This window comes from Hoplias malabaricus, chromosome 17, assembly GCF_029633855.1.
Source record: "Hoplias malabaricus isolate fHopMal1 chromosome 17, fHopMal1.hap1, whole genome shotgun sequence".
NCBI lineage: Eukaryota > Metazoa > Chordata > Actinopteri > Characiformes > Erythrinidae > Hoplias > Hoplias malabaricus.
In genome coordinates this window covers 2,605,641-2,619,280 of record NC_089816.1, presented here as the reverse complement: position 1 = coordinate 2,619,280, position 13,640 = coordinate 2,605,641, and the positions used below count along the sequence as shown (strand labels likewise).

The 13,640-nt window shown below is 41.4% G+C and overlaps 1 protein-coding gene across 1 annotated transcript; it reads left to right on the top strand.

The window, feature by feature from the left end:
* Positions 1 to 2,730: 2,730 nt before the first annotated feature.
* On the top strand, positions 2,731 to 11,791 carry tspan6 (tetraspanin 6). Its single transcript, XM_066649248.1, has 8 exons — positions 2,731 to 2,906; positions 5,164 to 5,352; positions 5,713 to 5,787; positions 7,556 to 7,651; positions 8,726 to 8,881; positions 9,772 to 9,855; positions 10,179 to 10,256; positions 10,777 to 11,791. The coding sequence occupies exons 1-7, from the start codon at positions 2,820 to 2,822 to the stop codon at positions 10,245 to 10,247; spliced, it is 756 nt and encodes a 251-aa protein (XP_066505345.1). The 5' UTR covers positions 2,731 to 2,819; the 3' UTR covers positions 10,248 to 10,256; positions 10,777 to 11,791.
* The last annotated feature ends 1,849 nt before the right edge of the window (positions 11,792 to 13,640 follow it).

Genomic DNA, 13,640 nt, shown 5'->3' with positions numbered 1-13,640 from the left:
GTGTTGCAGTCACACAGCTCCAGTGACCGGGAGGTTGTGGGTTCTAGTCCCGCTCCGGGTGACTGTCTGTGAGGAGTGTGGTGTGTTCTCTCTGTGTCTGCGTGGGTTTCCTCCGGGTGACTGTCTGTGAGGAGTGTGGTGTGTTCTCCCCGTGTCTGCGTGGGTTTCCTCCGGGTGACTGTCTGTGAGAAGTGTGGTGTGTTCTCCCCGTGTCTGCGTGGGTTTCCTCCGGGTGACTGTCTGTGAGAAGTGTGGTGTGTTCTCCCCGTGTCTGCGTGGGTTTCCTCCGGGTGACTGTCTGTGAGGAGTGTGGTGTGTTCTCCCCGTGTCTGCGTGGGTTTCCTCCGGGTGACTGTCTGTGAGGAGTGTGGTGTGTTCTCCCCTTGTCTGCGTGGGTTTCCTCCGGGTGACTGTCTGTGAGGAGTGTGGTGTGTTCTCCCCGTGTCTGCGTGGGTTTCCTCCGGGTGACTGTCTGTGAGGAGTGTGGTGTGTTCTCCCCTTGTCTGCGTGGGTTTCCTCCGGGTGACTGTCTGTGAGGAGTGTGGTGTGTTCTCCCCGTGTCTGCGTGGGTTTCCTCCGGGTGACTGTCTGTGAGGAGTGTGGTGTGTTCTCCCCGTGTCTGCGTGGGTTTCCTCCGGGTGACTGTCTGTGAGGAGTGTGGTGTGTTCTCCCCGTGTCTGCGTGGGTTTCCTCCGGGTGACTGTCTGTGAGGAGTGTGGTGTGTTCTCCCCGTGTCTGCGTGGGTTTCCTCCGGGTGACTGTCTGTGAGGAGTGTGGTGTGTTCTCCCCGTGTCTGCGTGGGTTTCCTCCGGGTGACTGTCTGTGAGGAGTGTGGTGTGTTCTCCCCGTGTCTGCGTGGGTTTCCTCCGGGTGACTGTCTGTGAGGAGTGTGGTGTGTTCTCCCCTTGTCTGCGTGGGTTTCCTCCGGGTGACTGTCTGTGAGGAGTGTGGTGTGTTCTCTCTGTGTCTGCGTGGGTTTCCTCCGGGTGACTGTCTGTGAGGAGTGTGGTGTGTTCTCTCTGTGTCTGCGTGGGTTTCCTCCGGGTGACTGTCTGTGAGGAGTGTGGTGTGTTCTCCCTGTGTCTGCGTGGGTTTCCTCCGGGTGACTGTCTGTGAGGAGTGTGGTGTGTTCTCCCTGTGTCCGCGTGGGTTTCCTCCGGGTGACTGTCTGTGAGGAGTGTGGTGTGTTCTCTCTGTGTCTGCGTGGGTTTCCTCCGGGTGACTGTCTGTGAGGAGTGTGGTGTGTTCTCCCTGTGTCCGCGTGGGTTTCCTCCGGGTGACTGTCTGTGAGGAGTGTGGTGTGTTCTCTCTGTGTCTGCGTGGGTTTCCTCCGGGTGACTGTCTGTGAGGAGTGTGGTGTGTTCTCCCCGTGTCTGCGTGGGTTTCCTCCGGGTGACTGTCTGTGAGAAGTGTGGTGTGTTCTCCCCGTGTCTGCGTGGGTTTCCTCCGGGTGACTGTCTGTGAGGAGTGTGGTGTGTTCTCCCCTTGTCTGCGTGGGTTTCCTCCGGGTGACTGTCTGTGAGGAGTGTGGTGTGTTCTCCCCGTGTCTGCGTGGGTTTCCTCCGGGTGACTGTCTGTGAGGAGTGTGGTGTGTTCTCTCTGTGTCTGCGTGGGTTTCCTCCAGGTGACTGTCTGTGAGGAGTGTGGTGTGTTCTCTCTGTGTCTGCGTGGGTTTCCTCCGGGTGACTGTCTGTGAGGAGTGTGGTGTGTTCTCCCTGTGTCTGCGTGGGTTTCCTCCAGGTGCTCAGGTTTCCTACCACAGTCCAAAAACACAGGTTGTTTGGTAGGTGGATTGGAGACTCAAAAGTGTCCGTAGGTGTGAGTGTGTGAGTGAGTGAGTGTGTGTGTGTTGCCCTGTGAAGGCCTTGCGCCTCCTCCAGGGTGTATTCCTGCCTTGCGCCCAATGATTCCAGGTAGGCTCTGGACTCAGCGCAACCCTGAACTGGATAAGCGCTTACAGGCAAAAAATTAATGAATGAATGCTCAGAAAGCAAAACAATGCTTTTGTTCAACACTTTTGTTGTCAGATGTGATGAAAACGTGTTGTCTCTACACATGAAATGGCTTTGTTTGATTAAGGAAAAAAGAAGCCTTCAGCCCCAAAAACACCACCCCTACAGTAAGAGTACGACACCACCGGCAGACATCATCGGGCAGTGTGCAGAAAAACTTGGCCTTGTTCAGCACTGGACCTTCCGAAAAGAAAACAAACCAAAACATACAGACAAAGGAGTCATGATAATGTTAACAGAAAACAATATCAGCATTTTTGAGTCGCCCAGACAGAGTCCAGACCTGAATCCTATAACGAGAGATACAAAAGTCCAAGACGAGATTTTAGAAACCTTTGATTACTACTTACTTTAAAAGAAATATAACTATACATGGAATCAATATTAATAATAATAATAATAACAATCATCATCATCATCATAATCATCAATCATAATAAATAATATATTAATCATTCACCCAATTCCTTATCATTATTCATCAAATTAATCATTAATATCTCTAAAATAATATCACTACCTTTTTGAAACAATTTTACTAAAAATGCCACGTTCAGAGTTATACATTTCATCAAATTAAATTAAATTAAGAAGGAATTCAGAAAAACCTACTGGTCAAATTATAATTCACTATAAATCTATATTTGTCATTTGTATGGATAGTTTGGGATTTTTTTTTTTCTTGGCCCCTCGGGGGTCTCCGTAACTACGACATTTCCTCCTCCCAGAAAAAAAGTTCACCAGGAAAAAAAAAATCCAGAAGTTTTCTTCTCTGAGAGAAATCAGCCTCCAACAAACAGCGGAACCATGTCTCCTCCGTCCAGAAGACTGCAGACTAAACCAGTTATAACATGTCTCAAGACTTTTCTCATATCGTACAGTCTCATATTTTGGGTGAGTTTCGTGGTTTTTGGTTAATTCAGAGGTGGAAAGTGCAGATTTGTGTGAATTCAACACTTCGCTAGCTGAGTTAGCGTTAGCTCAGATTAGCGAGCCCTGCGAGGAAAACAATGAGACGTGGAACAACAGCTGTTTGAGGGATTTTCTGTATTTAGTTTAAATACGTGAAGGAAATGTAGAGCAGTTTAAACTGTTTATTTACAGCTCGTACGCTCGATCATCATCGCAGCTTGTGAAGAAATAGATGCCCTTTTGCGGCTTTTGTGGTTGATGTTTAACTGGATAACAGCTGTACATTTTTCCAAGTTTAATTATTTTGTTCCCTCTTTGTTTTCGTCCTTTTATAGTCGCAGAATAGGTGTTTTGTCGACAAAAGTGTCTTCCAGATTTATAAAAATCGCCGTGTAGTTGTAAACCTTTGCAGTTTGTGACTTGTTTGCTTTACAAAGTGAGTGAAGTTGATGACAAAACACAACGGGTTTCTCTAAGTTACCGTTAACGCTATTCTACTTAAGTGGGTTTTTCCAGGTTTGTTTATAAATGTTTATTTGATTGGTTCTTTAAGCACAAATACACCGAACCACCACAATCTTAAAGAACATTAAATGAAAAATGAAAAAATGGCTCTTTTATTGATTGAAACCTGTTGAATAAAGTTCTTCTATAACTCTCTTTAAAAGGGTTTCCCGTTGCGAAGCAGTGGATTTGTACAGTACAGTGATGTATAGAGACAATTATTTAAAGAACATTTTAAAGTGATTATCTAAAAACCTGCACCATCAGAAAAACATTATAAATTCATATATGATCCTTCTCTATAATGGAAAGCCTTTCTTTTAAATAACCTTTTAAAAATAATGATTCTCCATGGCATCAAAATGGGTTCAAATACAAATCTTTTTTTTTAAACTGCTGTAAGAACTGATATCTGCAGTTTGTTAATTCACTTGAACCTTTTTTTAAATCATACAGCAGTATAAAGTCGTTTGCAATGTTTTCAATGGCAAACATAATTCTATTTGTTTAATATAAACATATTTAAAAATTGCTGCCTGCAACACACTCCAAAATATTTGGGACAGAGGCATGTTTATCAGTTGTCCGTGTACCTTTCATTATTAGTTTTTTCTTTTACTAATCCTGCAATAATAATATTGAGAACGAGTCATTTCAGAGGGTCATTTCCTATTTTTCTATTGGGCCACAGCTTTTCTTTTAATTGTACTTTTAAATTATTTGGAAATTGAAGATACAAATTGTCAATGTTTGTCAAATGGAATTTTTGTCCATTTTATCATTTATACAAGATTTCTGTTGCTCAGGGGTCATGATGTGCCTTACATTTTCAATAAGAGACAGACTTGGACTGCAGGTGGATAGTCAAGCACATACATACTGTGTCTATGAAGCCAAGTTTTGTAGCACATGCAAAATGAGACCTCGCAAAAAACAGCAGCATATGTTTCCAATTCGTCATTAATATGGAATGAAAAATGTCTATTTTTCATAATAAAAAAACAAACAAACATGGGCTTCTCTGTTGACAGCACATGAGCAAAGAGGACTCATTAGCCTTTTCATATAGAGTTGGTGAGCTATCCATCAGTGCCATCTGAGGGCTCAAAGGCCATACACATTCAAGTGTTGCTCTAAACTCAATTTATCTACAATACAAAGTCTTTTTACAGTGGATGGTGAAAGCCTTAATGTTACAGTCTTGTATTAAACATTTAACATGTAGTTTTTGAAAGGCACAAGTGGTGAGTTTAGTACTAACTCATAATAACCATGTCCCAACTTTTCTGGAAATGGAGATGGTAAAAGACAATTCCATTACTGCTTGTTTGAATAGCTATTTTTCCCAAGAGTGTAAGGTTTTTGTCAGTTAATGTCCTTTTTTATACTTGGAGGAACTGCAAAGATGTTCATACTAATAAAGTAACAGACAGTTAATAGGTTCAAAATCCATACAGTTCTCTTCTATTTATTGCTCTCTGCAGTGAGTCAGATTGATAAGGAGGGATAAAACAAGTCCTGCCATGTTGTTAGACTGAGTCATTCAGGCCAATGATTTGACACTTGCTACTTAAACTTTCCTTGTGAATTTTGTAAAAATATGAAAACCGAGTGTATCGCCGTAGTGGAGTAATTACAGCGTATGCAAGAATGACACGTACGCCTCAACCATTGACCTTGCCATGAACACACAAGAAAAAGATGTCTCTCTTGAATGTTTTTCGCTATTTCTCAGTTCACAGGTGTAATCCTATTGGCTGTTGGTGTTTGGGGAAAAGTTAGTCTGGAGTCCTATCTTTCTCTGGCATCAGACACCAGCACAAATGCACCATATGTCCTCATTGGCACTGGAGCTATCATCGTCATCTTTGGCCTGTTTGGTTGTTTTGCTACTTGCCGTGGCAGCCCGTGGATGCTGAAGCTGGTCAGTCCAAAATTTAATATGAGAATCTGAGATATTTAACTATGAGTTAAAACATGTTATTTCTTCAAAATTGTTACATATACCAGTGTTTATTTTGTGTGCACAAATTTATACCACGTTATACAAAGAATAGATAAAGTGCAAAGACTAATTTGAGATCAAATTAAAATGTTACTGGGTGGGGACCATAGTAAGAAGTAAATGAAAAAGACCAAAATGCAGATTTAAGTGATCAAATTGAAAGGAGTCAAAAGGAATGTGTAAAGAGTGAAATATTGTTTGCCGTACAGCATGCACAATGTGTCTGAAATATTTTCTGATGTAAACGTTTTGTCTCCTTTGATTGCTTCTGTTTTGCAGTATGCAATGTTCCTGACACTGGTGTTTTTGGCTGAACTCGTGGCAGGCATTTCAGGCTTTGTTTTCAGACATGAGGTAGTATATTTTTGTCTATTAATTTATATAAACCTTTGCTCTGTGAAATCTGGTTTTCTTTTAAGGAAACATATTATGAAAAAAAATAACATTTTCAGTGTGTTTGCTCATTAATTTTGGTATCTGTTGTACCAACCCACAAACTGAAAAAAGTCAGCGTGGTGTAAAATGATAGAAAACATGGGACAAAACCAGCTGTTCTTGCTTTGCTCTGCTTCTTACATCAAGTGCTGAAACTTGAATTTTCCTTGTCTCTTAAATCACACTGCTGGACCCATGTTTAGATGTGAGTGCACAGAAAGGGTTAAATGGGGTAAAATAGACATAAAGAGTGTTGAGAAAACCAGAATGCTGAGCACAAATGTTGAAAATGAGATTTTGGCAGAATATATGTGTTTGGTTGACTATTCTCAGTGGGGCAGTGAAACTGAGGGGTTTAAAAACCTCCAGCAGTAACTGTTGTGTCTGATCCACTATTGACTAACTCACCACCACCAAAATGTTAGTGTCACTGCATTGCAGAGAATGATGCAGCACCCAGATATTACCTGCTCTGTGGTGGTCCTGATCTTTGAGGAACCGCATGAAAAGTGCTAACAAATTTGCAGGGTAACAGGTGCTCCTTTATTTTCAGTGGAGCTGAGAAAATGGACAGTAAGTCTAGAAACGAGGTTATAATAGAATTACTGTGTGTGTGTATTAGCGGTTTTATTAGGATATATAGGATTAGTAGGTACACTCAGAAAAAAGGTCCGGGAGAGGTACATTATTGATCACTGAAGGTACAAACTGTGTAAATGTTAAAGGTACAGCAGTGTTTAAAGGTTTTGTTCCTTAAATGTACATTACATTCTCTTCTCTGGAAAAAAATAATAAAAGTCCTGGAGATGAAACGGGGCGTATGAAATCAACACAATTTTAAAATCTACAATTATAATAAATGAAGGTAGAATTGTGTTCCCTATTTAAAGGTACAAATATGTCCCCTGGAGAGTACCACCACAGAGACAGGTTTTCTGACAGTGTAGATAGCTGTAGATTGCATTGTCTTTATGCTAAAATATGGATTAAATCTCTTAACGTGCTCTCATTTTTTTCTTAAATTCTCTCTCTCCGTCTCTCTGTCTCTCTCTCTGTGTCTTTCTGTTTCTCTCTCTCTCTTTCTGCCTCTCTCTCTGTCTTCCTGTCTCTCTCTGTCTTCCTGTCTCTCTCTGTCTTTCTGTCTCTTTCTGACTTTCTGTATCTCTCTCTCTGTCGCTCTCTCTCTCTGTCTTTGTCTCTCTCTGTCTCTCTCTCTCTCTGTGTGTCTGTCTTTCTGTCTCTCTCTCTGTTTCTGTCTCTCTCTCTCTGTTTTTCTGTCTCTCGTGCAAGTACATGCACACACACCAAATATCTGCTGAAAGTTATATATGTGTGTGTGTGTGTGTGTATCTGCTTTAATAAATCTGTCCATGTTCTTTGCATCACAGATATTGGCCCTAAATCCACAGTTCAGTGATTAGTGTTAAGGGAATGAAGTGCTTTTTAAAATCAGTATTTGATCCTTTTTAACCTGAATAAAACATGACTAAACATAACCCTGTGTTTTTTATTTTTTTCTATTCTATATATTTTACCATGATTTGTAATAAATATTTTATTTAAAATTCACTGTTTGAGATGAGATGTAGTGTTTTGGTTGCTATTTAAGACATGGGGTGATTATTTTAGTTTATGTATACATTTTTACATCTGTGACACATCTCTAATTGTATCTTTTTTCCATTAGATCAAAGCTGAACTTAAAGATGCTTACCTGAACGCTGAAAAAAACTACAACTCTACTGACATCAGAAGCAGAGCAGTGGATACCATCCAGAGAAACGTAAACATGATTTAACATGATTTAGTGTAGATTTAAGTTTCTTTTGTATTTTACACAACCAAAACATCATTAGGAATCACAGTTGATTCACCCTGGTTTACAAAAGCACTATGTTCTGCTCAGCCTGTGAAAGTAATAGGTTTTTTTGCCCAGATCTACTCTCCTGGATAGGCTTTAGATTTAAATATGTAACGTAAGCATTCGTGAGGTCAGGTACGTTAAGTACTCTAAATGCAAAATGCAAGTAGGGGCACAAACTTCCTCTTATTAAATCCTAAGGATATATGAGAGACAATATTATTTAAATAGTGATTGTATTTGTCTTGTTTGACCGTTGGGTATCTAGGTATCCATGCTTACTTGTATTTGACAGCATCTGTTTTAGATCTATACAAGCTAATTAAGGATATATCCTTAAACAGTAAGTTGCACTTGTTAAGAGAGTGTCTGCTAAAGGCCTTAAATGTCCATGTATATTTCCTTTGGGGAACTTTCCTTTTATTAACACCAGTTTTATAGCATCTATGTTTACTTTATTATGTACTGTTATCTTATCCAGCCATGGGTGGCCAATATAGGACACGAGGGTGTTGCCTTGCCTGGTGGGAATTAAATATAAAATAATGTGTAATGTATTAATTTATACTGAGAAATGGCCGCCCACCTTTTCATTTACATAGTTTTTGGTCAGTGTTTCTATTGGTTGTGCTGCTGTACTGGGTGGCCTTTCTTGCCCAGCAGTGGCAGCAGCACAGCCAATTGCTAACTGTTGCTGAGACATAATACACAGATAGCAATAACAGTTTGGCCAATCAGCATCCTCAAATCTGACACCTAAACTGAGTCAAAGGTGCAGTTTCTGATGATTTTTCATAACTATTGGCCTGCTGATGAGTTTTTAATGTCAATTAAAATGTATTGATTTTCACTGAACTTTGGTGTCCTGCGGTTTGTGTTAAACTTTATTGAGACGGTTGTTGAGACAGACAATGAAGCACAAACGGCCCCATCTACAATAGTTTTCAGCAGCGATCATTTAACCGGTCTTTATTGGTGTACTTCTGTTTTATTTAGCTGAAGTGCTGTGGTGTGCATAACCTCTCAAGCTGGGAAGACACAGCTTACTTCAAACAGCATGGCATTCCTGAGAGCTGCTGTATTACTCTGAATAACTGCACCACTGAGTACCGCAGAAACATCACCTTGGCTAAAACTGTGGCTTTTAAACAGGTAATATTACAGCCTCCTCTCTGTGGTTCAAATTAATACTGTTACTTTTTCCATAATTTATTATTATACGTGCGGCACGGTGGTGCAGCAGGTAGTGTCGCAGTCACACAGCTCCAGGGACCTGGAGGTTGTGGGTTCGATTCCCGCTCCGGGTGACTGTCTGTGAGGAGTGTGGTTTGTTCTCCCTGTGTCTGCGTGGGTTTCCTCTGGGTGACTGTCTGTGAGGAATGTGGTGTGTTCTCCCTGTGTCTGTGTGGGTTTCCTCCGGGTGACTATCTGTGAGGAGTGTGGTGTGTTCTCCCTGTGTCTGCGTGGGTTTCCTCCGGGTGACTGTCTGTGAGGAGTGTGGTGTGTTCTCCCTGTGTCTGCGTGGGTTTCCTCAGGGTGACTGTCTGTGAGGAGTGTGGTGTGTTCTCTCTGTGTCTGTGTGGGTTTCCTCCGGGTGACTGTCTGTGAGGAGTGTGGTGTGTTCTCCCTGTGTCTGCGTGGGTTTCCTCCAGGTGCTCCGGTTTCCTCCCACGGTCTAAAAACACACGTTGGTAGGTGGATTGGTGACTCTAAAGTGTCCGTAGGTGTGAGTGTGTGAGTGAATGTGTGAGTGTGTGTGTGTGTGTTGCCCTGTGAAGGACTGGCGCCCCCTCCAGGGTGTATTCCTGCCTTGCGCCCAATGATTCCAGGTAGGCTCTGGACCCACCGCAACCCTGAATTGGATAAGGGTTACAGATAATGAATGAATGAATATTATTATTGTTTAAAATTATACCAAAGATTACAAATGTATACATTGTATGTTACAAGGTGTTGTATGTAATTATTTATTAACCACTCCATAGTGTGAAAAGGAAAATATGCTTCCACTATGTTAAAAGTGACTTTACTTCGTTTTTCAGGGATGTTTCTCCATGGTGACGACCGTGTTGGAGGGTAATCTGGAAATCATTGCTGGGATATCGTTCGGAATTGCATTCTTCCAGGTAATAATTTATTTTTGTTAAAACGGAATACTGCTGTCTAGAAAGGCTTTACATTAGGTACTGGAACATTGCTGTGAGGATTTGAACGCATTCAGCCACATAAACACTTGAGAGTTCAGGTACAAATATTGGATGATTAGTTCTGTGTTACAGACACCACTCTAACTCACACCAAGGGTATGGAATGGAGCAGCATAAATATATCCTTCAGCCCACACTGGGCCCTAGAGCATCCATTTTATACACACTTGTTCTCTATGAACACTTATTATGGTTGAGCCTCTGCTTTATTCATGTCGGCTATCTGTTGATTCTCTTCCCAGCTTATTGGAGTTTTCTTGGCATGCTGCTTGTCTCGCTATATCACCAACAACCAATATGAAATGGTGTAGGAGCCTCTGGTATGTATCTCTGTGTGTGTGTCTGTATGTGGTGTGTGTGTGTCTGTATGTGGTGTGTGTGTGTGTGTGTGTGTGTGTGTGTGTGTGTGTGTGTGTGTGTGTCTGTTTGTGGTCTGTGTATAACTAAAAGATGTGCTAATTCGAATTTTTGTCATTTTTAAAGCATCTAGAAAATGTTCTAATTGTGTAAACTTTAGTGGCAGTAGTTTCTTAATTGTTTCAAAAATTTCTCTCTTTTTTTGTAATGTTTGTTAATCTTTAATTGATTTGCTCTCAGTTTAAGTGATTTTTCTATTTAAACACAGATATGCACTCAATTTAAAGAAAGGAAGAATGTTATAATGTTAAAATTATGGGAACACATTGAGATAGTGAAATAATATAGACATGTCATTAAATGAGAGAATGTGGCCACAGTGTGAAATTAAAAAATAAAAGCATGCACACATTGAATATTGTCACATTTATTATATCTTTGTTGTCTTTAACTTGCTGTTTTCTTTCTTGTGTGTTTTCATAGGACGGCGATTTGAAGTCACCCCAGAAAACGTCTAAAACAAAGGGAAATCGTATACTTTTAGTATGTTGTGCGTGTACGTGATCATGTGTCACTTTAATGCATTCATTTCATTTTAGCTGCTTTTTTAAATTGAGAATAGCGTGAGTCGCTGGCAAGTAGAAGAGAGGAAGGGGGAGAAGTATTTTCATAGATAATGGATCGGACCTTTTTTTTTTTCCAATTGTTCATCATGATACCATTGTGTGTTTTGTGGCGTGTTAATGGACTTTAAGAAGTAGAATTTCAGAGGATTGTAGCATGTTCAAGTTTAACCATCTGTGTATATTTTCTGATCTAACTGATGGTGTATCTGACTTCATTTATAGGTATTAATAACTGCTAAATCTGTACTGTTTTCCTCAGTGTTCTCTATTACAGATCGACCTTTATGTTGAAATAATAATTCCAGCCAACTGTAATTGTTAATATGACGTGGCGTTTATGCCCCCAGCCTTATTTCAGATACTAATAATGCCATATTAAGTCTAAGCTGCTTTCAGTGCTCAGCATTTACTAAACACAGATCCACTTATTTTGTAAGAAAATGCTGTAAATAATGTCTTTGTGAATTGAAATGAGACTGGGTGTATAATAAATACATCCATGGCTTTTATTGTGTAGATTTACAACAGTATTACAGTAATGCACACTCACTGTACTTCATAACGAAGATGAACACGCCAGGGAAGACTTCATTTAGTTTTCTATTTTTTTGTGTAAACCAGGGCTAGAAAAAATAAATTCTAGTAAATTATACTCACTCACGGTGGCATTTGTCCTGTCATCTGCAAATCCCTCCCCGGAATTAGAGACTGAATCTATCACTATATTTCAAGATCATAAATGTCTGAAAGATGAGTTAAACTTTAAAGCATGCTTACTTTGTAGCGTACATGTTTTTCTTTGTTTCAGTGTTAATAGTTTTTGTTCAGTTGTGAAACTGCATTTAAAATACTTGAAAAAAAATAAACATATGTAACTTATTTTATTGAGTTGTGTGTAAATCTGTTTTAGAGAAAACTGGGACGTGGAAATATTATTAAGTTTTACATTACTTTCAAGAGCAAAAATCTTCAAAACTAAACCTGAGAGTGTACTTTTGTAATTGATGGACACTTCCAAAGTCTGATCATCCAGAGTGTCTTTTGAAATGAAGAGTATTAAAGTGTGTGTGTTTGTGTGTACGTGTATAAATTAAAGAACAATGGTATGTTCCCCTTTTGCTGAAATTAAAGCTCGCTCCCTCCTGAGAAGGATTTACAGTAGATTTTGGAACATTCCTATGAGGATTTTTGGCCTTAGTGGGTTCGTGTACTGGTGTTGGAACATTAACTGTGGCACACTCAGCCCAAATGTATTGAGTGGAGGTTCTGTAAACTGACTGCACAACTGAATGTCTGTAATGGGACCACCTTAAAATAGCTCAGTTCACTGACTACAAGTATTTAATACAAACGTTTGAATCACGTTTAAAGAGAATCATCCAGGCCCGTGTACTGTGTTTTTTATTAAATTTTTTTTTTTTTGGAAGCAACAAGTTGCTCAGACCTGTTTCCAGCAGGTGGCAGCATTGAACCATATGTAGTTCCGCAGTAGAAAACAGGCTTCCTCAAACGGCTCCCTGCTCCCTAAAGTCTGACTGGTTTATTCTAGGTTCTACAACTATATAGTGCACTGTTTCCGGCATGGACTGTTGAACCTCAACTGGTTATTTCAGGTCAGTTACTAGTTACGAGACATTTCTAGAGGTACGTCTAGTTGTATTCATATGTTGGAACTTAAATAAGCGCTTTGCCCCTAAATCACTCCATAGGAATAGCCACTGGGCCCTCAGTCACCTACACAAACCCATGCTGGATAAATACAACGGAAAGCTAAACTGTCTCGGGAATAGTTTTAAAGGAAGTTTTCAAATCTTAATGTGTACCTTGACTTCTACTCAATATTAAATGAATGAAAGACATGTCGTCTGGTTGCCAATTAAAGCCTTGAGCACATATTTAGTCACCCGGAGGAAACCCACGCAGACACAGGGAGAGAACACACCACACTCCTCACAGACAGTCACCCGGAGGAAACCCACACAGACACAGGGAGAACACACCACACTCCTCACAGACAGTCACCCGGAGGAAACCCACGCAGACACAGGGACAACACACCACACTCCCCACAGACAGTCACCCGGAGGAAACCCACGCAGACACAGAGAGAACACACCACACTCCTCACAGACAGTCACCCGGAGGAAACCCACGCAGACACAGAGAGAACACACCACACTCCTCACAGACAGTCACCCGGAGGAAACCCACGCAGACACAGGGAGAACACACCACACTCCCCACAGACAGTCACCCGGAGGAAACCCACGCAGACACAGAGAGAACACACCACACTCCTCACAGACAGTCACCCGGAGGAAACCCACGCAGACACAGGGAGAACACACCACACTCCTCACAGACAGTCACCCGGAGGAAACCCACGCAGACACAGGGAGAACACACCACACTCCTCACAGACAGTCACCCGGAGGAAACCCACGCAGACACAGGGAGAGAACACACCACACTCCTCACAGACAGTCACCCGGAAGAAACCCACGCAGACACAGAGAGAACACACCACACTCCTCACAGACAGTCACCCGGAGGAAACCCACGCAGACACAGAGAGAACACACCACACTCCTCACAGACAGTCACCCGGAGGAAACCCACGCAGACACAGAGAGAACACACCACACTCCTCACAGACAGTCACCCGGAGGAAACCCACGCAGACACAGGGAGAACACACCACACTCCCCACAGACAGTCACC